Source organism: Melozone crissalis, unplaced genomic scaffold (assembly GCF_028551555.1).
Source record: "Melozone crissalis strain CALT ecotype California unplaced genomic scaffold, PUWL_Pcris_2 ptg000014l_1, whole genome shotgun sequence".
Classification (NCBI taxonomy): Eukaryota; Metazoa; Chordata; class Aves; order Passeriformes; family Passerellidae; genus Melozone; species Melozone crissalis.
The window spans coordinates 10,505,800-10,532,853 of NW_026535792.1; the positions used below are offsets into that span (position 1 = coordinate 10,505,800).

At 39.7% G+C, this 27,054-nt stretch overlaps 1 protein-coding gene across 3 annotated transcripts; it reads left to right on the plus strand.

Annotated features, from left to right (window-relative positions):
* The first annotated feature begins 1,843 nt into the window (after positions 1-1,843).
* CEP152 (centrosomal protein 152) lies at positions 1,844-23,174 on the plus strand. Of its 3 annotated transcripts, XM_054272940.1 has the most exons (27): positions 1,844-1,893; positions 2,982-3,104; positions 3,765-3,865; positions 4,072-4,138; positions 4,334-4,678; positions 5,156-5,324; positions 5,971-6,111; positions 6,909-7,048; positions 7,333-7,533; positions 8,923-9,070; positions 9,723-9,814; positions 10,651-10,814; positions 11,411-11,615; positions 12,390-12,482; positions 12,598-12,728; positions 12,902-13,030; positions 13,167-13,302; positions 14,026-14,205; positions 14,706-14,972; positions 15,428-15,541; positions 15,802-16,452; positions 17,780-17,954; positions 20,084-20,165; positions 20,252-20,358; positions 21,099-21,255; positions 21,537-21,640; positions 21,765-23,174. In XM_054272940.1, the coding sequence occupies exons 2-27, from the start codon at positions 3,018-3,020 to the stop codon at positions 22,631-22,633; spliced, it is 5,055 nt and encodes a 1,684-aa protein (XP_054128915.1). In that variant the 5' UTR covers positions 1,844-1,893; positions 2,982-3,017; the 3' UTR covers positions 22,634-23,174. The 3 variants fall into 3 exon arrangements, with proteins under 3 accessions (XP_054128915.1, XP_054128916.1, XP_054128917.1); XM_054272941.1 differs by lacking the exon at positions 14,706-14,972; XM_054272942.1 differs by lacking the exon at positions 4,334-4,678.
* Positions 23,175-27,054: the final 3,880 nt, after the last annotated feature.

Here is a 27,054-nt window from a genome sequence, read left to right on the forward strand (position 1 = left end):
GGCTAACAGCCCAAACTTGGCCCATTCTCTCCTGTGCAAGGTGCTCACCTGTGAAGGCCTCCAGAAAGAGTTCAGGCTGGAGCTTTGTACCACAGCAAGAAACTGTAACTGGGATATCAACCCCCTGCATAATATCCTTTCTATTCTCACATCCTGTCAAACTTCAGCATGTGCTTGATATGACTATGGAGCAAGCAATGAAGCAAACCCAGCTACTTCTGTGGCACGTCAAGTGGAGAGAAAGACTTGTTTTGATTTTTGTATCAAAGCTGAGTTTTATGACACGTCATAGAAGGAAAATGTGCAGAACTCCACTTCTATTTTTGGAACAAATCAAAGTTACTCAGGACTTAATAGCATTTGAAGCTGTGATAGTATGAGATCAAAGTTTCTTGACTTTGCTATTCAAGATGCTGACTCAGGGACTTTTTTCTCTTCATCAGTTTTCACTTAACCAGTGAATAAGGACAGCCAGAGCCAGTGTGTGAAGTACATCACAGTATAATGTGTCTCTCTTTTTGAATATCACCAATGTAAAACATTTAAAAGACCTGGATCTTTGTTCTGATGCTCCTGCATATTTTTATGTGTCTGAAGCAGAACTGTAAAGTAAAAAGGAAGGAAAGGAAGATAATTGGGTGCTAGAGCAATAAAGAAGTATATAAAAATCTTTTGATGTGGGAGGAAGCAGATAATCCAACCAATTACAGATAAAAGTCAAAGACAATGCATCCATGTATTTTCCTAGAATAAACTACATTCATTCTCAGTTTTTGGTTTCTAGCATTTACATGCCTTCATTTAAGCTTTTAATGCTGCTCTGTGGCCCAGCTGTGTCATGCAAAATACACTGTCAGCTCCTCTGTGGAAGTCTTAGAAATAATCATGCTAAAAAGAAAAATAGTGGTCTGAATTTTGGAAAGTTTCCAAAATATTGTTCTTGAGAAACTCAATATGAATTGTCAGACACATTTAAACCCTTTTTGTTCTTGTTTGAGTCCTTAAATGTCTGTAAAAATGATGAGAATTGGTTAATCCCTGTTCAAATGGTTACTAGAATCCTCTGGGGAAAATGGTTGATTTCGCCTATAATGTCACATATTTACTCAACATAGGCTGTTCGTTCCTTTTCAAACTTCTATGAATTTCACTGAAACACACGAAGTGTTTGCTCCCATTAATAAAAATCCTCCAACAAATGACCCAAACGGGTCTCTGCCCGGGGTCCTTTCTCGCTGAGGGCTGAGGGCGAGGCACCAGGTGGGGCTGTTACAAACGGAACCAACCCTCGGTCAGAATCGCTTCCTGCGACTCTGCGCAATAAATCTGCTCCTTCTGAGGAGGTTTTTATTTTTTAAAGAGAACGAGCTCTGGAAGCAGAGCGGGTTCCCGAGCAGCCAAGCGAAGGCTGCCTGGGGCAGGAGCTCGGGGAGGAGCGGGAACCCCGCTCCCCTCAGCGCCATCGCCACACGGCCGTGAGGCGCGGCTCGCGGGCTCGTGACGTCACCCCGCGGCCGCGCGTTGCCAGGCGACCGCCACGTCCCGCTCCGAGATGGCGCCGCTGCCCGCCCACGAAACCCCGCCCCTCCACAAAACTCACACTGTCATTGGTTGCCTGCTTGGCCAATCAGCTCGCCAGGCGCGTTCCCGCGACCATGCGCGCCTGCTTTCAAACAATCAGCGGGGGCGGGCCTGCCCTCCCTCGCGGCCGGGCGGGTTCTGGCTATGGTTGGTGCCTGGGGCTGTCAATCAGCGCGGTTCGGGGCGGTTCTGGCCGCGGGTTGGTGCCTGGAGCTGTCAATCAGCGCGGCGGGCGCGGGCCGGGTGTGATGAGGAAGCGCGGCGGGTCCGCCCCGGTGGTGGCTGTGAGGGCGGGTGGCCGTGGCGGCTCAGGTGGGTTTCGCTGTTCGGGCCGCGCTTTGCCGCCGTCCGCGGCCCTGGGTCCCGCGGGAGGTGCGCTGGATAACGGCAGCATCGCCCCGCGCCGCCCTCTGAGCGGACTGAGGTGGCGGCGGCCGAGCTCGCCCCGCGCCCCTGGAGCTGCCCCCGGCCCGTCCAGGTGCGGCTCTCCGGGGCTGGCCGCGGCTCCGGCGGCTGTGCCGGCTGTGCTCTGTCGGCCGGCTGCCTTCCCTCCCGGGGCTGGGGAGCGCCCTAAGGAAGGGGACAGGGCCGGTGGTTCAGCTGGTGCAGTGTGGGGCAGCGGGAGCCTCAGAGCCGCCTGTGAGAGGGGTCACGGGAGCACAGGGACAGGGGCTGCGTTGTGAGGCCTCCTGCAGCTCTGCTGAGAGCTTCCATGAACAGCTGTGGGCAAATAGGTCCTTTAAACGTGATGAAGTGGCTTTTAACTTGGAGATAATGCTCCTGTAATGTTACATTATACCAAGTAAAGACTTCAGTGTGTGCTGCACCTGTGTGCCCAAACAAGTGTCTCTTCAACAGGGAGTAACTTATCTTGTAACCAGACCTGGGCCAGCACTTACACACAGCAGCTTTCTGTGAGCACACTGCTCAGTGTTCACAGGCCCTTGGGGTCAAGACTCTCTCCTTAAGCAGTGAAATCTGCAACTCATGTGATGCTTTTCAGATTTCTGTGATGCTTTTCCTATTTTTCCTTTTGGAGCTGTTATACAAATGAACAAGGAACAACATACTTTCAGTTTTTAATATAAACTGTAGTTGTTCTCTAGAAGACTATGAAGCAAAAGTCAAGAGTGGGCATTATTATCATCATGTATCACATCTTAGGTATACTGTGCAGTACTTGCAGAAAATAATGTCTGGTTGTAAGTGAGCTTAAGAAATTACGTCAGTCTTATTTTAAAAGCTAAATTCTTGGAAGTGAGTAGGCTTGGATGTATGAGGAACAGATAGTGTGCAATGACTCTTTCAAGAATTATATTTTCATGCTGAGTAATTCAGGTGATGCTTTTTGATTCCTCGTGTATTTTACTGACATGTGATGTTTTCCTGTCCTGTGGTAGGTTTTGCTGGATACACAAAATCAATATTAGAAAACAATGTCCCTTGACTTTGATAGTGCAGCTCTACAAACTCAACATGAAGATGAAGACTATGACCAAGAAGATTATGCAAGAGAACAAGAGGTGAAAAAGAATTAAGTAATTTAATCTGAAGGCTTATGAATTTAGCTTCTTCCTATCTTTTAAGTGTGTAAAAAGAAAGAAAAAGGTTTATGTAGTCTGGTAAGAGCAAAAGAGGGTGCAGACTGTTCCACTCTTGAAAAGCATAAGGAGTGAAGTTTGGGTGTGTTTTAGTTGTGGTGTTTTTCTCTGTTTGTGTCCAGTTGTGCAGAGCACTAATCATTGCAGTGATGACTTCTTGAATGCAGTGATACTGACTGGCAAGTTCTTATCTGGATTTTCATCCAGACTTCTCAGAGCATGTTTTGAATGTCCACCTACCTCTCCAGGCTAGAGTTTAGAGAGTAGAAATCCTGGCATCATCAGTTTGGAGAGGATTCTTTGAAATGAATCTGTCCTGTCTACTAGATGGCATTTGCCTTACCTCTTTCTGGTGCTGCTCTTTTCTTAACAAGAGTTTGGCAGAAAAATGCTTTGGTTGGTACTCTAGTCTAGCAAGCATTCTGTGGTGAAAGTCTCTCTGAATTCCAGTGTTGTGAATTCCTTCTTGGAGGAATAAAACCAGGATTTTGTGCAAGTGGCCTGCTTTGCCAATGTTTTTGGGCTGAAATTGTATTAATTTTCCTGAAAAGCGTATAATGAATGTTGTTTGTTCTATTTCAGTTGCAGCAATTGTTGACAGACCTTCCCCATGATATGCTGGAGGACAGTGGAGACCAACTCTCCAGTTTCTCAGACTGTAGCATCCAGGACACTGAGGAGCAGTAAGGCATTTGGCACCATCTTTTTATTACTTATGTTGTGCTTTCAAGAATAGAATCTGAGTTGATGAGGTGTGTAAAAGTAATCCAAGTAAAAGGGGAGTTGCAGTGCAATTTGCAGTAAATTAGATGTGCCTTAATTTAAGAGAAGTAGTTTGTTTTTTCCCTGAAGTTATTAGTACATGGTTAAGCTGCTTGTGTCTGTCTAGGTCACATGAGCCTGGGAAGCTTGATGGAAGGTGGAAGGATCATCCACTGATCAGTGATCCTCCAAATGTAAGTTTGTATGAGCAGGGATGTACTTGCTGCTTGTTCATAATAACATGCTGAATATTGTTTAAATTAATTAGAGAAATACATGTAGGTGAAGTGTTTTGGTGTTCATTTGGGGGCTGGTAACCTCAGGAAAAAGAGGGTGGGGTGAAATCTGAGTTTTGAGAGAGCAATTCTAAACCTCATATCCATTCATAGGGCTATGAACAAGGACAAAATCTGTACCCTGAACAATTCTTGTGTGACCAGCAAACTGATCATGGTGAAAAACATGGGAAGAATTGGAATGGCCTACATAATGATGAAGAGAAGAAACATTTATATGATGTTAAAGAAGATTACTGTGGCCAGGATGGCCAAGATGATCCAGATCATGTGTATCTTGGTAGAGATGGGTTTAGCTCTCCAAGCTGCTACCAAGACAACAATGTCTATCATCTTCCTGAAAACTTCAGGCCTTATACAAATGGCCATAAACCAGAATTTGACAATCAGCAAAATAAAATACTAAATTTTTCAGATGATCCAAAGGAACATCTTAAGGTATTTTTGAAGCTGACACATTTTTCTATCTCTTGGAAAATTTTCACAGGATGTTAGCTATTGGTAATATTTCTACATGCCTTCAAGTCTCTTACAATCAGTTCAAACAGTGATGGGAGGCTTCTGTAGCCTATTTAAAAAGATGAGACATTATTAACTAAATTTTCATATGTTCATGTTATGATTTTTGTTCTTTCTCCTGTTGCCTTGGTAGAATTCTGTGAGGTAGAATGAATGTGATTCACTTAAGTGTGTGCTTACTCTATTTAAGTTAACATTTCACTGCTTTTCTAAGCTGGAAACTTTCATGAGGAATTGTGTCATGCTGAAATGGTGTGCTGGATTGGAGCCTCACAATGAAGAGCTACTAGAACTCTTCTTAATGTCAACCTGTAAAATGAAAAATATTTTTTCATTGAGCAAGAGTACTGTTGTAGCTTTAATGTATTTCCTCTTATGTATATATTGTCACAACAGCAATTTGTTGCATCTGATGTTGTCAATGGCCAGTCACCAGAATCTTACAAAGTGACTTATAAACCATACCAAAATGGCATTCATCAAAATATTCCAGGAATGCAAGAAGGAAACAGAAGAAATGAAGTGTTTGAAGGTTTGCAACATGAATTCTTGGGCAATGATGACAGTAAGTGTTTGATGCTTAGACTTGAAGTAAACTTGTGTAAAAAGTTCACTGGAAATCAGTGAACATGTTGATTTCAGTCATTTTTCAGTAAGAGGACAACTAAAAGTATGTTGAAGTATAGAATCTTTTATATCTAGAAATGATCTGTTTTTGCTCAGGGTATATGAGTTTCAGGCATTGAAAATGTAGTTTTGATTGATGAAACTGAAAAATTATTTCTGGTGGCTTGATGTCAAACCTTGTCGACACTTTGCCTCCTTCCATAATATTGGAAAATAACGACTCACTGTACCTTGGGAAGTGCACTCTGAGTGATGCCACGTTGGGCTTTTCTGTTAGGTGCACTTCAAATGGCTGAACTGCTTTGTCAGACGTTGTAAACTTGAACTGGCCACAAGTCTGTGAGTTCACAACATGGAAACTTTCATCTGGGCCTGCTGTAAGGTTGGAATTGTAGTTTGCACAATCCTTCAGCCATTGCTGCCAGAGCAATTTGTGTGATGCAAATCAAATGTGGATTAAAAAAAACATTCTGTGCACCAGCAATGAACTTAGCACTATAAAAAATATTTTGGAGTAGAAATTACAGCAATGACTTTCTTGGTATCTCTGCTGACTTGTCTGCGTGCTGTTTGAAATTTGGCAGATTCTTCAGAAAACATGCAGATTCTTCAACTTCAAGTTCTAAATAAAGCAAGGGAAAGACAACTGGAAGAACTTAATGAAAAGCTAGAAAAGAGTGCACAGCAGATTAGATATTTGAATCATCAGCTTTCAATGGTCAAAGGTAAAATGTTTTGTGGTAATTCTTAGATTTTATTGATATCTAGCAACTTTTAAATTCTGAGATTGATTTAGAAAGTGTCTTTGAATATATTTATCATACTTATAAACTTGATTTGAGAACTATTTGTGAGATTGTATTTGTGGGGACCCTTGTGGCAGGAAGGAATGATGGATCTGACTCCATGTTCTCAGAAGGCTAATTTATTATTTTAAGGTACTATATTATATTAAAGGACACTAAACTATACTAAAGAATACAGAAAGGATACTTGCACAATGCTAAAAAGATAATAATGAAAACTTGTGACTCTCTCCAGAGTCCTGACACAGCTTTGCCCTGATTGGCCAATGACTGAGAACAACTCACACCGGAATCCAATGAAACAATCACCTGTAAACAATTTCCAAACACATTCCAGAGGAGCAAAACACAGGAGAGGCAAATGAGATAATAATTGTTTCCCTTTTCTCTGAGGCTTCTCAGCTTCCCAGGAGAAAAATCCTGGGCAAAGGGATTTTTCAGAGAATGTGAATGCCACAATGTGAGCTTCTCCTGCTGCCAGGATGGGCCTTGTACCTTCAGGACTCTCCTGGAAGCAGTGCATTGGAGTGCTCCCTGCTGCCAGGGGGACACAGTGGGTGCTGGATGGAGACTGAGTGGTTTTGTTCAGTCTTTGTTGTTGTCCACAGTAAAGGGCAGAGTGAATGGTTCTGCAGAGCACATACTGAGCAGTTGGGTTGCATGCAGCTGGTGGGTGGCTGGCCATGGTTCTCACACAGTTATGTCTGTTTTTTCAGATGAAAAGGATGGTTTGGCTCTTAGTCTTCATGAGTCTCAGAAACTCTATCAGAATGGAAAGGAACGGGAAATGCATCTTGAAGGCCAAATCAAGGCCCTTGAAACTCAAATTCAGACTCTTACTACCAATGAGGAGCAGGTACTGTAAATATTTTTAGACCGTTGTGGGAGACCTCTACAGTTCAATATATGGCGCATTAAACAGAAGTGCTAGTCTCTAAATGCTGGTCATGATCATTGCAAAAGCTAAATACATGATGGATGGATAGGATTCAGTGGTTGAAAATACTGTGTATGGAAACACAGGCATCATCTGAGGACTTGTGGCAACTTTTGCACAAAAAAAAATGAACTGATGTTCAGAATATTGGAGCAACAGTGAAATGTATGTAACTAGGAACTACTGTCATACTGTTCCTACAGATACTGAAGCAATCCAAAGTGGCAGAGGTGGCCATGGAAAGCATGCAAAAGCAGCTGTTAGAACTCCAGAGATCAGATGCCCTCCAGCGAGCCAGAGAACAACATGAGACCATTATTTCTGCACTCAAGCAGAAGTATGAACAGCAAGTATTGTCATTAGAGCAGAAGCTTGACACTACACAATCTGCACTCAGAGAGCAGGTGAGAAATTATTTTAGGATGCTGAGTACTGTACTGGAGACACTGAGAGCTCCCCATGTTTCCCAAACTGCATTTCTTGACCTACAATTCTAATAACTCCTTCTGAAAGCTGCTAAGAAAATGGAAAGTCTCAACATTATGAGGCCTATGTGGGCATCTGCAGGCGGTCATAAATTGTGAGTTTGTACACAGCAGGTGCAGAGGAGCCAGGGATTCATTGTCTTAGTTGTTCTCCTGAGCTTTCCTTCTGTGCACAATCTTTCTTTGAAGGAGTTCTGCAAATAACTCTGGGAAAGAAAAGGACTAATTAAGAAATAATATTTTCTTGCAAGAAAAAAACAAGAAAAACTTTTTTTATTGAACAGTCTGCCAAGATTTGGTCTCAAAATGCTGAAGGATGACTAACCATTCAACAGTGACTTTATTTTAGAAGTAAGGATTTAAAAACAGAGAAGGGGTAAAAGGCTGTCTTTAAGATGGAGTTTGCTATATATAGTGTTACATGGTTGTAGAGCGTACTGAAATTATTCCACTTGATATGTCATAAGAATCCATTCCACTATTAGAAATATTCAAGCAACGTATTCCAGGCAGGTCTTAATAAATTTTCCTCTTATTTCATATAAAGAAAATAAAATTAAGTTTCTCTAATTCTTGTCTCAACATATAGAAATAGAGGGGATGTATACTTGGAAAGGTGACTGGTACTTGCTTCTAAACAAAATGCACTGCTGAATTTCTGTCTGTTAGTACCTCAGCAAAGCTTATACAACTTTGTCTCTAGTGTAAAATATATGGTAGCATTTTTGGAGTATTCAAAGAGGGAGATCTGTTTTTTGAGGGAAGATAGAAAAGTCAAAAGGTGTAGATACAAAGCACTGTGCCTCCCAGGTCTGTGTAGGTAACTGAGTAATGTTATAGAAATGTCTACTTTGTATATCCTGTGAAAAAGAAACTACAGTTCCTCTTTTACAGAGTGTTGGCACTTTCTAGCTTGGCTTGGGCTCAGTTAAAATAAACTGGCTTGATATCATGTGAAGGCTTGATTTTTTTTTCTGCAATAGACTAAGTGTATGTGATTAATTACAGGAGATAATCTGATGTGCTGAAAAGTAACTGCTCTAGGAAATATGAAATGATTCTCATCCATGTATGTTCATATATGAGTACAATTACTGCCTCCCAGTGAAAACTGAACTTTGATGCTGTAGGAGGTCACTTGTCAGCCAAGGATAGTGTTTGATCTGTGATTGATTTAACTGTCCTTTACCCCTTTAGGTATCTGATTTCTTTTTCTCCTTTATCCTGTATATATTGAATCTTTCTGTATCTGAAACAGTTCTAGATGGTTAAATGTTTGTGAAATGGGTAAAAATATTCTCTTCCTAGAAAGAGCTTTGCAAAAATCGAGGAGAGCACGTTAAGCAACTTGAAAAATTGTTGGAAGAAACCAAATGTGAAAAAACTGAAATAATAAATCGACTGACAAGAAGCCTAGAAGAAAGCCAAAAGCAATGTGCAAATTTACTGCAAACAGGTCAGCCCTTTACTCATACTATTACCTTTCCTTGGGGAAATATCATCATTATTTCTAAATATGAAATTGATATTTCTGTGGAAGTGGAATCAACATCAACCTAATTATGTTCTTGACTGTTTCCTATGTAGTGGATTAGTCAGATTGAAAGTTCATTCTAGACTAAGATGTAAAAACCAAATAGGAATAAAAGTAAACAGCATCTCCAAACCCCAAACAACAGCGATTAAAGTGTTTTCATATGTATTTTGTGCTGCATATGTGTAAACCTTGTTTCATACTAAACAACAGGTTTTGGATGCAAGTTACTTAATTTTGTATTAAGATGCTTGACTTGAATTGCCATTCTGAATTCAGGTCCTAGTGAGAAGAATTGTTTTGGGAGCTGGAGGCTGATTTTTGGAAACCTGTATCATAGAAATAGATTGTGAAATGTTTTGCAGTTTGTGTGTTTGACTTTTGCCCACCTTCACACACTGAAGTCTTTTCATAGTCATGTGTTTAGTAACTGTTAGTGAGCTCAAGGAAATAGAAACAGTCATGTCTATTGCCAGAATCAACATTGCTATTTTTAACAGAGATCTTCAGATTGCATGGACTTTCTTGCATATTTCTGACTTGTTCTGTTTCTCCCTTTTCTTTCCTACAATAGGCTCAATGCAGGAGACAAATCAGTTACGGTTTCAATTGCAACAAGCTCAGTCTGCACAGATGATAAGCAACAACATGAACAAGGCTTTGCAGGTTAATTTTATGGAGTATTTTATGTTTGAATAAAAAGTTTTCATTTGATGGTGGGGGGAGAGGCATTATTACTAAAATGTTGGTGGTTGAAACATTTTAAATTTTTGGAGGAAACAAGTACATCATCTTTGACTACTTCCTCTCCCAGTGCTGCATGTTGGACTTCCTTCCTTCCTTCCCACCAATTAAAACACAATTGGGCAATTGTATTGGCACAAATCTGATATCATACTTCTGTCCAGCCTGTTTTTGGAAAAAAAAAATTGAATGTAAAGTCTGTGTGCTTGAAGTCTTGTAATTTAATGAGGAGATGCCATGTTCTGAAATTTATCTTTTGTCAGCAAAAGGGAATGCTACAAAGTCCTCTGTAAAGCATCAGTGGAAGTCTGTGTTTCCAATTCATATGTTTGATTTAAATCTGTTGTCTTGGAAACTGTGAATCCTACTAAGTACTAGAGTAATAGCTGTTTCTCCAGGTATGTACTTTTCTATTGTCATCCATTTTGGTGTACAAGGACAGCAGGAATGCAGAAGAGCAAAAGAAATAATACTTCATAGATGGACTGTAACAAGAACAAGAGGGAATATTTCTTGTATATTTTAACAAATTTTTAGTTTTAATATATGCTTTGCTAGAGGTATCAGAAATGAAAAATGAAAGTATAAATAAGTTAATGCTAGACAATTCAACTAAATGCAGCTAAATAGAATTATATCTAGAAGGAAGAGCTCCATGTGTTTATTTTCTTTGGTAGAGTTATCATGGGCCTGATATGTTGGCTTGGAGTCTCTCTGGTCAGTGTGATTTTTTTTTTTTTTCTGTCTCTTCCTTTCAGGAGGAATTAATGGAACTGAAAGAAGAAATAGCTTTGTATGAATCTGCTGCCAAGCTTGGAGTATTTTTGAATGATGCAGGTGGAGAGCGACCTACGAGCTTGGGTGATTCCTATGTAGAGCTGGGAATTAAAAAAATCACAGGGAAGAAGCCAAAATTCTGCAGGTATTGAGTGATTCTTGTTGAAAGAAAAATTTTAAATCCTTAAGAAATCATGCAAGTTATGTGTAAGAAGAGGGTTCTACTGGATCAACACATAGGTTTTTGATAGATATTTGAAATAGTGCTTGTATTGCCAGGTAATCTGGAAACAGAAACTGTACTAATACCATAAATTGGTTGCCTAATTAATAATCTTGGTTGCTATTTAATAAGTCTTCAGATTTTATAGGGACTATATTGCTGTTCCTTTAATTGTTGAGTTATATTCATGCATACTTTTCTTGCTCAAAGACTCCACACAATTGCTTAAAGCTAAAGCTGTCTTTTACATCAACATCAGTGGAGTTGCTTCAAAACTCTTCACATCATGTGAGAATGAATCTTTTGAGGAAACAGCTGAATTAACAAGTTCTCTGTAAATTAATTGCAACTTGATGGAAAAGCTTTGATATTCATGTCCTCTTATGCTTTTTGCTATTACATCTTAGACATCCTGGTATTTCTGGTAGCATTAGTTACTCTTCTCTTTGCTACCACCTCCTTTCAGCTAAATGATTTTTGTCTCTTAAATACTGAACTGGTCATATCTTTCCTGATAGTGCAATACAGAACAGAGACATGGGTAAAGAACTCTCTAAAGATGAAATTATTGTAGAATTAAAAGCTGAGCTGGAACGTTTATTGAACAGTAATAAAATGAAGAGAAACCAGATTACTCAACTACAAAATAGTCTTAAGGATTGCCAGAAGACACTGGAGGAATACAAGCAGTTGAAAGCAGAAAAAGCATCAAGAGATTCAGAGGTTTGTTGTTTTACACTTCTTTAAAAGCCAAGTATTCCTGGTTTTTGGGGAACAAAACCAAAGCTGCTTATGAGAAGAGAGCAAAAATTTATGCATAGCTGAGTATTCATAGCAACTCTGGTTTTGTGTCTTTGATTGAAAAGAGAACAGCTGAAGCAGAACCTGGGCAGCCTATGCATTATTGAGTGAGTCCTTAAATGATGACTTCCGTGCTTGAGAGTGCCTGATGTCTGCCATGCTTATGTTACAAGTAAATTTCATTGGAAAAAGATGGTTTTCTTTAGCCAAGAGGACCTTGTAATTTCTGCAAGAGGGCTGACAGTACAGTACCATTAATTATACAATCAGAACATTTAACAGATTGCCTTCAGAGGGCCATCATGGGTAATTTCATCAAAAAGAAATCTCCTTGATATTGCATCTCTCTTCACCCCATTATTGCCTTCCCTCTGTGGATTGGTCAGTGTTGCAGTATCTGTACATGGAGACCTGGCTGTGGGGTAGGAATCCAATGTCTGTGGGAAGTGTGCTCTCTGTTGGATGACTGTTGTCATTCAGCTTGCAAACACTACACTGAGTGTGTGCTTTTGCAAAGCTTCACAATGCTGAGTTCTAAGAATTCATCTAGAACAGCAGTGATTCTGTGATCTTGCAGTGCAATAATTCCCTGTATTTTTTAAGTACAATTTTTATTTGACAACTGAACTTTTTAAGCATTAACTGCTAAATCATTTATGTCTTGAAAGATGTCATCTTAATTTTATTTATTTTTAGCCTGTCACAAATTTGAAGGATGCTTCTGATAATCTAAAGGAAGAAGTTCTGAGACTCAAAGAGGCTAATGAAGCTTTGCTACAGCAAGTTGAGGTAAGACAGAGATGCTGCTTAAAAAAAAAAATCACAAAAAGCCCCCACCCATGCTAAAAATCTGTCATTAGAAAAGGTTCTTACTACCCCATATTACTTGACCCTTGGTGTCCAGGCCCATACTTCAACTATTGAAGAACTGAAGGAAAATGAAGAAAAACTGAAAAGCTTAAATCAAGACCTCTGTTGTCAGATGAGAAAGATGGTTCAGGAGTTTGATCATGATAAGCAAGAGGCCATTGACAGGTAAGTCTGTTAACTTAGTTTAGTTTAATTTGTGGATTTTCATCCTGCACACATAATCTTGTTCCAGCTATCAGGTACAAGAGGAGGTCAGTGTTAGAAAGATATTTCTTACAGAAAACTTGAACCTAGGTAGTTGAAATCAGGTAGTTATTTTTCCTTTCTTGGAATGGTAGGTGTGAAAGAACTTATCAGCAACATCATGAGGACACCAAAGCACATTTTGAGAAGGAGCTGATGGAGAGGTTTGCTGTGGAAAAGCAGCTGCTTCTTCAAACTTCTGAAGAGACAATCTCGAAGTTAAAGTAAGACTTAGCATTATTTCCATTTTTACTAAACTTTCATGTTTCCTGTCTGACTTTCACTGCTAGTTACATTTATTTTAAAGCTGGCTTGCTGTCCTCTGAGGCCAATTGATAATAAGTAATCTGTCCTTTGAAGGGATAACATAGAGGAGCTGAACAAAGAGATTACTGCAGTGAAGGAATGTTACATTGGTGTTTGTCAGGAGAAGGAAACCTTGGAAACTACTTTAAGACAGAAATTTCAACAAGAGCAGCAGCTGAAGGAAGAAAAGGTACAAATGGAATTGCCTATAAACCATATAATTTCACTCATTAATATTGCATCTTGAAAACAGTGTATTTAATTTTGTTAATGTTTGCAGAACCTACTTGGAAGAGATGCAGCTGAACCAGAAAGCTCATACATATAACTTAGTGATTTTTTAAATTAAGCTGGTGGTGTGTTCTGGGTTTTGAAATACTGTACAAGTAACTCTTTCCAATAGCTGTTTGTTTTCATGTAGTGAACTTCCATAATTCTGACTTCTGAGGATGCTTAGTCAGCAGTATGAGCTTTTACATTCATAAGACATTTTCAAAAAACCCTGAACGATGTTACAAAACTATATAAAACTGATATGAAAAACACAGTGGTTTTTTAAAGTAGTAATGAATTCAGACTGATTTGATTAAAAACTTTGCTTTTATGGAGATATCAGTGTGCAATGACTGAAGCAGATCAGCTGTCTGAGTAAGCAAGTATAGCAAAGAGGTGCAGCTCAAAGTATGAGGGGAGTAAAGATGCTTGATATGAAAACTTTATGGCAATAGCCTATGATAATCTCTGATATAATATCTTAAAACACCTTTTTTGAGAGTTAAATCTCTTATCTAGGTGTCTTCTGTAAGATCAGTGTAGAGCCTCTAGAGAGTTAATCATGTGTCTCATGCATTCTCATAGTTTTGTACCAGAGCAGTTGTGCCTTGGAGAATACTTAATTTATTTTTTGGTCTAGCTCAAGAAACAGCTACTAGAAGAAAAAGAACTCTCCCTTAAACTTCTGAGGACTGAGCTTGAAGAGGAACACATCAGGTCCATGACAGCAGCAAAGAAGCAGTGGCTGGAAGAGAAAAACCAGCAGGTTCAAGAGGAAGTTGCCTTAGCCAAAATTCGCTGGGAAAATGAAGAAAAGGAGGTATGAGACTTAGATCAGGGAATTTAAATTTTTTTGTTGTTGTTTTGCTGTTTATTTTCAGAAACAGAACTTTAGATTTATATGGTGCTGTTCTGCCATTGGAAGTGGCTGTTAAGGATTTGTCATTTTAAAAGCCTCTGAAGGAGTCATTAGGCATTATACATGTTCCATATTTTTAAAGAAACCCAAAACCTAGATCTTGCAAAGTAACAAACAGAACACCCTGAGTGTCACAGCTGGTAATATGCTGGAGTTTTCCACCCTGGTGCTTGAGTGAAGGGTTATGCTTTCTCTTGTTTCACTCAGGTATCATATAGAAATCCTTTGTGTATCCTACCCCATAGGAGAAAGCTCTGATGAGTCACCAAACTCTCTCTGTGCATGGTTTTGTTTTTCTCCTGTTAGGGAGGATGTGAACAGGGTTTCATTTGCTGAACACCAGTGAAATCTGTTTATTGAGGCACTGGGGAGATTTTTCTTAAAAATATTTTTTTCCTTAGAATAAAGAACAAGTTTTTGCCAAATTAGAAAGAGAATGGCAAAGTAGGCTGGAAGAAGTGAGAAGAACTGTAGTTGAATGTAATGACTGCAGCTGCCAAACTGATCAAGCTGTGGATGAAGCTTCAACTAAAGAGTTAGAAGGGACTGTTGAAGAGCAGAGGCTGCAGATCCAGAAGGCTCTGAAAGAAAATACAGCCTCTGAAGAGGCCTTAAAAGAGTTTCAATTAGAACTGGAAAATAAATACTGTAAAAATCTTGCCAGCCAGGTAACAAATAATTGTTCTATCTACCTGGAGTCTGTGAAACTGCTGTGTCCATTTTAGTCACCTTAAAAAAAAAAAAAGTGGACTCCTTCACTAACTTCCTCTTAAGTTTAGCATTGGTATTTGCTATATTAGAAATAGAGTTCTTAAAGTTCTGAAAAAACTGTAGCATGTGGTTTTTCACACTGTTAAACAAGTTTTGCAGGAGTTTTGAACAGAATTGAGCAATATTTAGATTTTATACTACTTTGTTAAAAATTAAATTTAGTATTTTTAATTTTGGCATCATTTTTGCATCAAGAAATGCATGAAGTGCTGCTGGTCTGATTCTTTTAATTTCTATAAACATAGACAATCCAGACTGAAATATGTTCTTGCACTGTTACATGAAAGTAATAATAAAAATGTATTCAGTGTACCTAGCAACCTACTGAAGCAGGTTTTTTATCTGTTTAAAGGTAGATGCAGCTTTAGCCCAAGCTCATGCCAAGTGGCTGCAAGAGTACAAACTAAAACTAAAGACAGAACAAGAAAAATGGGAAAAGGAACACCAAAAGACTACAGCAGAGCAGGTAGCCAAAATACTGCTATATGTGTGTTGATAAACAGTTAAGTCTTCCAAATTCCATGTATTACTGAGGAGTGAATGTAGACACAGACACAGGGAGTCACTAAGGAAAGATGTTTCCTTATAAAAGGAAAAGCCTATATAGGTTTATTTTTTATTAAATAAATTGAAAAGATCTCCAATAGATTTTAATGACTCAGAGTTACATTTTGTCTATCTATGAATGTGTGTATCTATTTCTAATGACTGCTGTTTATTTGCCAGTTAGCCATGGTTCTCTCAGCTGCTGAGGAGAAATGGAAGAAAGAATATGAGAGTACAGAGACATCTGGACTAAGAGTTAAAGAACTTGAAGAAAAGATAATTTCTCTGAGGAGGGAATTGGAGCTAAAGAAAGAGGAAATCCCTGCAGCTGTCAAAGCAGAACTAGCAAAAGCCCGTGTGCAGTGGAACAAAGAAAAGCAAGAAGAACTTCTGCAGATACAAGAGCAAAATGAGAGAGACTACCAATCATTCTTAGATGATCATAGAAACAGAATTAAAGAGGTCCTTGCAACAGCAAAGGAGGACCTTGCGAAGCAGAAGAATGATCTCTCCATTCAGAAAGAGGCAGAAATCAAGATGTTACTAGAACAAAGGCAGCGGGAATGGGAGGCTCAGGAAGCCAGGAGGCTGCAGGATGAGATGAATCGGTATGAGGAGAAGACTCTGCTTGAGCTGGAGTACTTGTTGAGTGAAATTCATGAAGAACTGGTCAAGTGCACACAGAGTAAACATTCTTGGAAGGACAAGGGTTTTGATTCTCATGTTCAATTAACCAGTCAAGGCAAAGACAAACTGAAGGCTTGTTTACAAAAGGCCTATAGAACCACAGTGTGCACAATTCTGGAAAAGAAAGAGCAAGAATGGAAAGAGGTAAATATTTCTGTTAGTTATAACTGCATGTCAGAAAAGAGATTTGAGAAGTCACTCAGGCCTGTTTTCTCCCATGAAATACCCATGTGATTGTGAAAAATAGAAAAGTCAACATTTGTGTTCATTAATAAATGTATTCTAAAACTAAAAGGAGACTAAATCTACTATTAACAAGTGAAAAGGAAGTCTTTAAAGAAGAGAAGGTCAGGTTAGGAATGTCATTTATGCAAAGACTTGTAAATTCAGGAGATCAATCCACCTGCTTGAGGTTAGGAGCCTGTTAAAAGCTCCTTGTAATCTCTTTGATGGGCTGTAATGACAGAACCCACCTCAGATTTTTGCATAGCTGCAAAATCCAGTTTGCAGTGGTGATTGGACAGTGATTTTCGATCATGTTAAGCTCTTTTTTCCTCCTCTTTATACAAATAAAGATGAAAACCTTGCAGAACTAAAAATCCTTTTTGCAAGTTGCCTGCAGTAGGTCAGTTTGTCAGTTCTGTTTTGGGAATAAGAGTCTTGCCTATTTTATTGTGCCTCTAGGAAATCTTTTTCAGTGTGCCTGCCCAAATGAGGAAAGATGTCTTACCCTCTTCTGGAGGAGTTTGGGGCTAAGTCAGATTGTGTCCCAAAGCCCTTGTTTCTGTTGTTTTAGGAGATTCCTCTTATTGCAGTGCTTATGCTTGTAATAAATTTTTTGTTGTGGGCAGCATCGCACCGGAAATGCCATTGCTACCCAGCAGTTAGTAGCTGGGGAATTATCTGAGAATCAGACAGAAAATCTCTTGTTTTTCAAGACAAGATGGGATGTTACCATTTCTTTAACATTAATATATTTCTGTTCAACAAGTGGGCCTGAAAGGGTTTCATGGCACAAGTCATATCCACCATGATAAAGAGAAAAATTTTTTCCTGTGCCTTATGCACCTTCTGCAGTGGAAATGAAATATAAACTGTTTAATATGCCCTTGAATCTCAAAACATTGATTGGCTTGAACCACCTTATCTAGTGAAGTCTTTAATTTCCTAGTAATGTCTTTTCTTTTTAAAAAGCAAGTTATCTTCAGCTGTTCAAAGACAGGATATAGTTCTGCTACTGAATTTCCAAATAGTACTGGAGATATTCAGGCACTGCTGTTGCAATGATTTTTGCTAAATACAATTTCTATACCATAGAATTGATGTTTTCTTCACGATTTGACTTGTAATCTGTGGTTCTACTGCAGGTGTAAAGTACCTGTGTTAAAATTACTTGTTGACCCGGGCTGGTTGTAGTGTGGAGCACTTCTTTTGCTGTGTTGTGTTTTCAGGAAGTGTTTTTCAATTGCAGAAATATGAAGAGCTAGTGAGTCATGCAAATAAAGAATCGTACCCTCACCCACAACATGGTGCAGGAAATGCTGGGGATGTGACAAGGCCACCTGTGTGCAATGCTGGACACCAGGCAGAAGCACAGAGGAGACTGAGAAGACAGACACCCTTGCAGGAAGCTGGAACAGACAAAGGTATTTGGTTTGATCTTAATCTGGCAGATTACATATCATCAAATTGAGCTTGTTAGTAGCAGTCTTTAATATTCAGTGCCCTATGGATGACCCCAATGCCAAGTTAGTTAATTGGAAAATATTTGGGTGATAGAGGAAGATACAGTTCTTCTGACTGTAAGGTTGTTTAACACTGCATAAGCTAAGTTAAAGTCACAAACTGCAACAAATGGTACTGGTCTCCAGTTTACTGATTTAATGCTGGCTTTGAGGTTTCATTTTATGAAGTGCTAGTAGCTTTCTGCTTTTTAAAGCCATTCTTCAGGAGGAAAGGAATAGCTGTCCCATCTGCTAGAGATGTCTGTATTCTTTGGGGGTTGCTAGCAGCATAACCTTTGGAGTAAATAACAGTTCACATGCAAGGCAGTGCTACCACGATATACGGGGTATGGTCTAAACTATGTCTTGTAAATGGGTAATACTAGATTGGAGCTTCAAAGATGGAATTGTACTGCTTGCTCTTGGCAGTACACAAGACAAGGAATTCTGCATTCATGTAAAAGATATTGTTGTGTCAAGAACTTGACCTGGCATGGTAGTCTTCTCTGGTTCTTTTGGTCAAGAATGTAGTTGAAAAAAGTGTGAATCCCTGGGTGGTGTTTCTCTCTGTTTTTTTTTGTTTTTCCCCTTCTTCCCTTTCCCCCCACTCCCTGAGCCTAGTATGTACTTTGGCATTGTAGCTCTTCCCAGGGCTGTCACATGTACCATGGCAGAACTGGAGCCAGCGTGGATGGGAAAAGCTTCATGGGAGGGACAGATGTCCCTGGGGCTTTCTGTTTAGTTTGACATCTTACGCAACTGAAAAACATAAAGCAGCAAAACCCAAGAGAGTTTTTGGCTCTGTGCCTGTAGTGTGGCTTGAATTCCTTCAGCACCAACATCAGAGTGGTCTATTAACAGAACAATAGCAGCACTGCAGTGCTCCTGCCTCTAGAGCGCCCTGGCCTGGCTGTGGGGAGCAGCCAGCGCTGGCTGGAAGGAGCCCAGTCTTTGTGTATCCCTTAACCAGGCTCAGACGCGTGTGAGGCTTTCCAGCTGCGACAGTTTCCTTCAGCTGACTTCAAAAGACCCTGCTTGGCTCTTGTTATTAAAAAAAAAAAAAAAAACCACAACTAAAAAAAATCTAAAAGCATTTAACCTGCAAGTTTTTTGCTGACTGAAGAACTCAGATCATCACTGATGGAAGTACATTGAGGCTGTGAGGGCTGTATGAATTGATAGATGCTGCTGTACCTTCTGGAACAGGGTACCAGCCTCTTGTGATTAGTTTAATTGGGCTAAAATATTACACACATTCCAGTGAGAAGAGGACTAAGCAGAACACTGAGAATAGGTTGGGCTTGATTTTTATTTTTTGTTGGTCCCATGTTGATGTGTAACTTTTAGTAGTTATGGTTGCAAGTCAGAAATGTACAAAAAGGAGCCTTGGGTCTCAGGAAGATTTGTGCTGCAAACGCTGCTTCCAGGAGCTTGAGAAAAGAGGCTTTGTGCCAGGACTTGAAAAGAGAGATGGCCCCCAAACATCTTCAGCTCGCTCTGAAGGAATATGAAGCTAAGTCAGAGCAAATCCATGGTTAGGGTTGATAGTCACCTAAAGATAACTTGGATTCTCTCATCTGTAGGATCTTGTAATTTTCAGTGGATACTGGGGTTTTGGTTATTGACTTGAAAACAAACAAAAAAACCTTCACCACAGTAAATTGACAAAACCTACCAAGTTTTATCTTGTATCTTTATATCTCAAAGGCACAGTTGCTAACAAATTAATAATTCTTTTTTAATGTTTGTCAAAACCACCCTTGTTATTTTTTTTATCCTGTCATTTCTCTCCAAGTATACTTGATATTTCAGTTTAGTGTTAGTAATGGCATATGAAGGCTTCAAGCTTATTTAATTACTGTATGAGATGATTTTTATATTCAGACTCCATTGAAGTGTGTCTGCTTGTTACTGCAACAGCTGTACTACAACTAATGATGTTTTGTGACCTTGGGGTCTTTTACCAGAGGCAGCAGTTATTACATAAATATCTCTTGAACTTGAATTTAGAGAAATACAGTGAATTCTGGTTCATCTTTTTATTTTAATAGAAAATGAAATGATTCCAGGAGGTCTAATTGTACAAAACTCCGAGAGGAAGACCAAATTGAAAGACCAGGGATCACTACCAAGGTATTTTAAAAAATAAAGAAGATGATTTCTTATTTTGGGAAGATACAAGTTGCTTTTTTGTGCAATATGATGTGTATGCCTTTCAGGACACTGTCCAGTGAAGGCATCTCAAAACCTTGTGCATCCTCTGACTCTGTGAAAGGTCTGGAAGAAATGCGTGCTCACTACATCAAAGCTTTGAGCAAGATTAAGTGTAAGTACTAAAGCCTTAGTTAAAGATCTGGTGGAGGAAAATAAATTACTTTGTTGCTTCTTCTTTCAGCCAGCTTGGACAGGAATCTGACAACCAAATCACATGAGAAGTAAATTTTTCCATCTTACTAGAGTGACTGTGAGAAATGGAATTGTCACCCTAAATTCAACATGTAATTGTGATGGGCAAAGCCTTGTTTTACCATCCTTGCTTTGTTGTACTGTTGTATGTCTTTTAAAGTGGTAAAGTGTGCTTTGAGTACTGATCTTGTTTCTCCAGAAAAAAACCTACCTAGACTGCAGCTTGTCCTGAAAGAAAATCTGCTTTTCTCTAGTGCTGTATCCTGCCTTCTGGCCTAATAAGCAACTTTCTCTCTGAGAAGAAAGGATTTAAGCACCAGGTCTTACCTGAGTGCAGCAGGCCCCAAAATTTCTGCATGGCCATTGAAAAGTTTCTAGACCCATATTTTTACCAGCCAACATTGCTCCCAAATCCCTGTGCCTGTTTAAGATACAGAATCAGATCACTGAATTCCTTTCTGATGCTTTGTATTGACCTGCTGTGGTTTGCCCTGGCATTCATCCAGTAGGCAACAACTGGCATGAGGATTTGGTGGAATGTTGGCAGGTAAATCCATGTCCTTGCTGACTTGTTCCAGGTCTGCTAGACAATCCCAGTTTGTGGTGTTGGCTTCTTCCCCACTCTGGGGGAAAACTGGTACTAATGAAGTGTGTTTGTAGGTGATATGCTTTGTTATATCCGTGAAAGTAAGGAACGAGCTGCTGAAATGATTAAAGTGGAGGTTTTAAGGGAGCGCCAGGAGACAGCACGGAAAATGCGCAAATACTACTTGACATGCCTTCAGCAGCTGCTCACTGATGATGGCAAACATGAAGGGTGAGTTCAAGGATGTTTGGAAATGGCTGTTGGCTGTGCAGGAGGTGTGTAGATCTCAGGCTGGTGTTTGTCCACCTTGGAGCAAACAGTGCCTGGCCTGAAGTCTTGCCAGGGTGTGCATGTTGGTGCCAGGTCACTGCTGAGCTGCCTGGCACACTGTCCTGTCAGTATTCTCTGGCTCTCAGTAACATTGCCTTGAAGTAAAACATAGAGTTGAATTACCCTTAAACTTGGTTTTGGTTTTGGTTTTTTTTCCCCACATGTTCTGCAATTCTTGACAGAGCTGAAAAGAAAATAATGGATGCTGCCAGTAAACTTGCTACGATGGCTAAAGGGCTGGAAACGCCTCTTCGGCCCATTCCCCAGCGCAAATCTGCCCGCCCAGGTGAGCTGGATTCTATGCTCCTGCTCTTCTTGAGCATACTGATTTAGTGCATGTAGTAATGAAATGCTTTTCTTCCAATATTAACACTATCTTTAATTATCTGTCTCTTTCCCTCCTCTCCTAGCTCTGCGTTTAAATTCTGATCCTGGAGGTGAGTGCTCCAAGAGAGATTGTGTGCTTCAGACAAGGTCACACCATGTGGAAAGCAAATCATGTAGTGAAAGCAGCACTGATAAAGTTGTCCAGCAGCGTGTTCCACGTGACTTGAGACAGCAGTTTGATGCAACACAGACCAAAACTCAACATGTGCTTTGTGAAGCAGTGACTTCAGATATTCAGAACAGGAGTAATTCTCAAAATCTGGATGGTGCATCTAGAGGTGTTCTACCAGGATGTTACCCAAATGAAGATGGAAGAAGAGAAAAATATGGCCCTCTTGCAAATATAGACAAAGGACCATTTTGTGCTGTGAGTAATGGTGATGCTGCTCCCTTTGCTGGTCAGGGAGCACTACAAAATATGCAAATACGCAGGGCTACAAATGGCCACAGCAGCTCTGGGCCAACTCATCATGTGCTTAAGAGCAAGAATGGAAGAACAGGCTTGAAAGAGGATAAATGTATCCAATCATGTGGAAAATGGAAAACTAAGTCTAAGAGAAGTCAGGAATTTGATTTTAAAGACCCTCCAGAAAGAGATGAAGGAAGCAGTAGTGAATGGAGTTCTGGGAATGGAAGCATGTATCTGGATTGTGGTGAAATGCCTCTCTTGTATCCTCAACAAAAAGCCAATACTAATATTCAAGCACAGACTGTGTACTGTGAAGAATTTGCTCACCTCCGGTCATTTTCTCCTGCAGATGAAAATGTTACTTCTCAGAGAGACATTTCTAGTGGCAGTGGCAAGACTCTCAGTACAAAAAGCAGCACAAAAGTTTGCAGTAGAGGCCAGCAGATAACAAACCTGGAGCATACTTCATTCCTCAACTCTTGACAAATCAAATTCAGCTGTCCCACATCTCAATGCAACATCAGATTCAAATGTAGGAAAATGCTGCAACATATGCTTGGGGAAAAATGGTGTGGGATCCCTACTCTAAGCAAGATAGTGTTTTTTAAATAGCCTACTCTCTCTCTAACTTGAACCAATACCAGCAGTCCTCGTTTGAAGGAAGAAATTAACTTGATGTTTAAATAAAGTGTGATGATTGAGGAAAATCTTTCCTACTGTGTCCATTTCGTGATCAATGTTACCTGAACAAATTTTATCAAGTTACTTGAAATATTGCTGCAGACATTTTTACCCTTGTAATAACACTTTCATAAATGTTTATAGTGCACTAGATACAAATTTATTAAATAGAATCTATTTTTATATTCAATTTAGCATGCAGTGTTTGTCTAAAACCAAACTACTGTAACTTGTGGTCAATTTTAAAATGGTTATCAAAATTCCTTCAGAGTGTAATGAGAGATGTTTGAAGTTAGTATTTTAATTGACTTTTCCATTTTGAAGGACCTCCTGTAACCCTCTGTTTGTGTTCCTACAACAAAAGCAAATATGCTTGCATTTTTTCATTAAATTATCATAACAAATCACATTTCAATTATTCTTCCCTTTGATACAGCAAAGAATAGCTGATACTGGGCATAAGAAAGGTATCTTAAGTTAGAATGACCATATTCTTGTAGGTGTTTCTTGATTACTGTGTTATCAGGGTAAACTGAAGATGTGGTACTTTGTCCTCCTGATGCTTAGAAATCTCCTGTTTTAAAGGCCTGCTCACATTTTAAAGAGAATTGCAAAATGTATCTTTTTTCCTAGACTTCCCTTTCTTTGTGATGGCATTTCATTTCCAGTGATCCTGTGATGAGCAGAGGATTTTGCTGCTGGTTGTGCAGAGGGTGATTAAATCACACTTGTTGCAATTCATAGTTATGGGCCAGCAATTCACAGCCACAGTAATATGGGAGTTCTAAGCAAAAAGGTTTTGTTTGCTATTGTTCTGTGACATTTGAAGAAGAAGTCTGACTGTTCTCTCAAGGATGTTCTGTATCCCTTTCATATGTAACATTTAACTGCTTATTTGAGAAGGTTGCTTATTTGGTCTCTTGGAGTTGAACATCACAGTTCAGTTTGAGAATATTTTGAATTTTAAGAGGAAAATAGTACAGAATTTGAAGACAAATGTGCTTAACTTCCTTTACAAAACTGTCCTGCATGTTTATATTCCAGGACAACTGGCCAGGCACAATGCATTTTGGCTCTTGGTACACAGGCCTGGGTTGTGACTTGAGACTTTCACAGGCACTCTAACAAGAGACTTCTGAATTTCTTGGTGGCTTTCATGTTGCCCATAAATCCAACCCCACTTCCTCTTTAGTGAGGTGGGGTTTGTCATCATCAGTGGGAGCAAACTGAGGCCATGAGAGCCCGCTGGTGCCTAAACAAACATGGGCCGTGGTTAAGTTCAAGGGCCAAATTCCGAGCTCTTAGCTGAGGAAATAGCTGTGGCCTTGTCTGCAAAGGAAAGTTTTTACTAGTTGTCCTCTAAGCCCCAAGTGGAGGCTTTTTTCCTTTTTTTTTTTCCAATGAGTGGCTGTTTCTGGTTAGCTTAAACATTTTCCCAAATTCCACAAGGTAAAAAAGAAGCATATTTAGTCCTGTGTAAGATGTTTGAGTGTTTAAGCCAATACATCGCACTGATTCAATCATTGGGCGAGTTCAGAATCCGACCCAGCTTACAGATTTGATCTGTAAAAGTAAACATCCAGCTATCCAGGACATCCCTGGCCATTCAGACAGCAGCTGAGGGCCCATCATCTCATTGCTGTGGACCAAATGGAACTTTTCCCAAATATTCCATCTGACGTGAGTTCAAAAGATTCTCTGTAGTTGCTCCTCTTAATGCCACAGTTAGTGACCATGTGCAAACTGCTTTTAAAATTCTAAAATGTAACTTTTAGTAACACTTTTCTGTTGCTTTCCTCAGTGTTGTGTACCTAACTCTTACTGTCAATTTCCACAGCTTTTAACAAATTCCCTGTGTTTAAAAGCTCGGTGGTTTCAATGCAGAGTGAAGTATTTACTGATCCTATGTATTAAATTTAGAAATTGGGGCCAATGAGGAGGGACCTTCCGCTTGACTGACTGACTGCTCTTGTACTGCTGCTTCAGTTGTATCATACTGGACAACTTCAGGGACCAAAGCTGAAATATGTGTGAGAATGTGAAGGTAAGTAAAGATTCAGTTAAATTCTTGCTCACCTAATGTTTACTTTGTGTCTTGTTGCAGTGACAACTCCAGGGAGCTCCAGAACTGCCAAGGAGATTTTAAGTTTTGCTTAATGAAAATCAGCAGTAGAGGCCAAGAGGGAAGATTACCTTGATATATCAGCAATCATTCCCTGGTGAGTAAAGTTTAAGGTGCAAGATGATCCTTAGCCTAAGAATCAACAACTCTTAGTCAAAAGTGTTCCTCAGCCCTCCTCCTTCCAATGTCAGTAGGAAAGAATGAAGCAATAAACAGAGTAGCATAGGGGGTGGCAACTCCTGAAATTGGACAGCTGACACCAGTCAGCAAGGGGGATGTTATGTTGCAATATGTGTGCTTGGACTTGGATAGTTGAGCCAAGATTGTAGTAGAGTCACTAAATGAATCTCTTAAAATAAGCCTGTCACGTATTCCTACCCACTAGGTTATATGGCTGAAAGAACTTACGTGCTTCATTCAAGAACTGGTTACCTGCTGTTAGATGTTTTTGATTCAGATGATTCCTTTTTCAGCCCTGTGTTTATGCTGTGGGAGCCAGATCAAGTTTTATTCTAGTAATGTTGCAGTTTGGCACTATTTAACTTAAACTTTCTTTAACAACATCCCCAAAGTAGCAGAATGCAGTGGTATTCTTCTGTTTGCTGTATTTTTGCTCCCTATATTTTCTTTGGCTGATTTATCTTGCAAATGATAAACAGAAAAAAATTAGACCCAGCAGTCTTGGTCCTACCATTCTTGATAGTTTTCAGTCTGGTTCAGCCAGTTGTCCATTCTGCAGAATTACTGCAATCTTTGCAAAATACTCTATCAGATTGTGAAAGCCTTTCAAGATTGCTATGATTAAATTCAAGTTCCCTAAGTGTCACCTGTGGATATGCAACTAAGGAGATCTCTGGCTTGCTTGCATTCCCAGGCTTTACTAACCACCTTTGCAGTTTCATATCTCATTTGCCCCCTACCTCTTACTTTACTTTATAGGTGGAACTTTGCTCTGAGGTTTGAAGATCTATTTACTGCTGTGTCACATCCCCTTTCCCATAAAATCTCAAACTGGGTACACTTCTCAGAAGTATTGAGATACACAGTCGCATATATATATTTCAGTCATTCATCCTTAAAATTTGCTGTCAAAGCTATTCTTCTGCTGTTGGAACTCTGTTCTCATGTTTCCCTTTGTTCTGTGGGAGTTGCTAAGATTTCCCATTGAAATTTATTTTTCTCTTTTGTGCAGATTCACTGTGCAGTCCTGTCTCCCACAGTGAGGATGGCCCACAATGGAGACGATGGCAACCTGGCAGTGATACAGGAGCACATTACTTGCAGCTGTAGTGAGATTTCACCCAGCATTCTGATGCAGAGTACTTTGCACTTCCAAATTAATCATGCTCCTCTCTGTTCTTGTTGCTTGGATAAATATTTCACTCTTGTGTAGATTTTGATGGTGATCTGTGTGAGAACCAAGGTTCTCCATTTCCCTCCTGTACATACTTACCTACCAAGCAAGCTTTTGAGCCCAGTGCCTTTTTCACACTTGGTAAAATGAGTCTGTTTCCATCATGCAGCATTGCTTCTTTGTAAATGTGAATACAAGTAAAGAAATACATGTCTGTTGCCAAATGTTCTGGCTGAATGCCATCCCTGGTGTTCTGGCTTCATCCAGATGACGAATGTTCCCTGTCAGCCTGCAGCCTAGTGAGAGGGGACAATGGTACAGAAATACTGTAATTATCTAATCAACTTTGCTTAGAATGTTAAGCAAATGCAATTCTTTAATACTCTGGCTTTACTATAGCTGTTAATTACCATGTGCAAATGCAATTTGTACAGCAAAACCGAGTAGAGGAAACATTCACTTGTGAGTTACTTTACTCCCCTCTAGTGGTCTCACGCCACACGTACGTTTATGTAACACTTCATCACCATACATTTAAGGACAGTGTTAGTATTCTGTAAAAACCAAAAGTCTCCTGGTAACTTCTCCTTCCTTCTGCTCCTCTTCTGTTTCTGTAGAGAAACCTCTTCAGGGATTGGGGTTCTATCCAATGGAGGTCTCTAGGTGAAATTTTCTTTATTTGTTGACTTCAATTGAAGGCCAAATTGTACCACCAGCTTTAAAATCCGTACGTGCAGAAAAATCTCA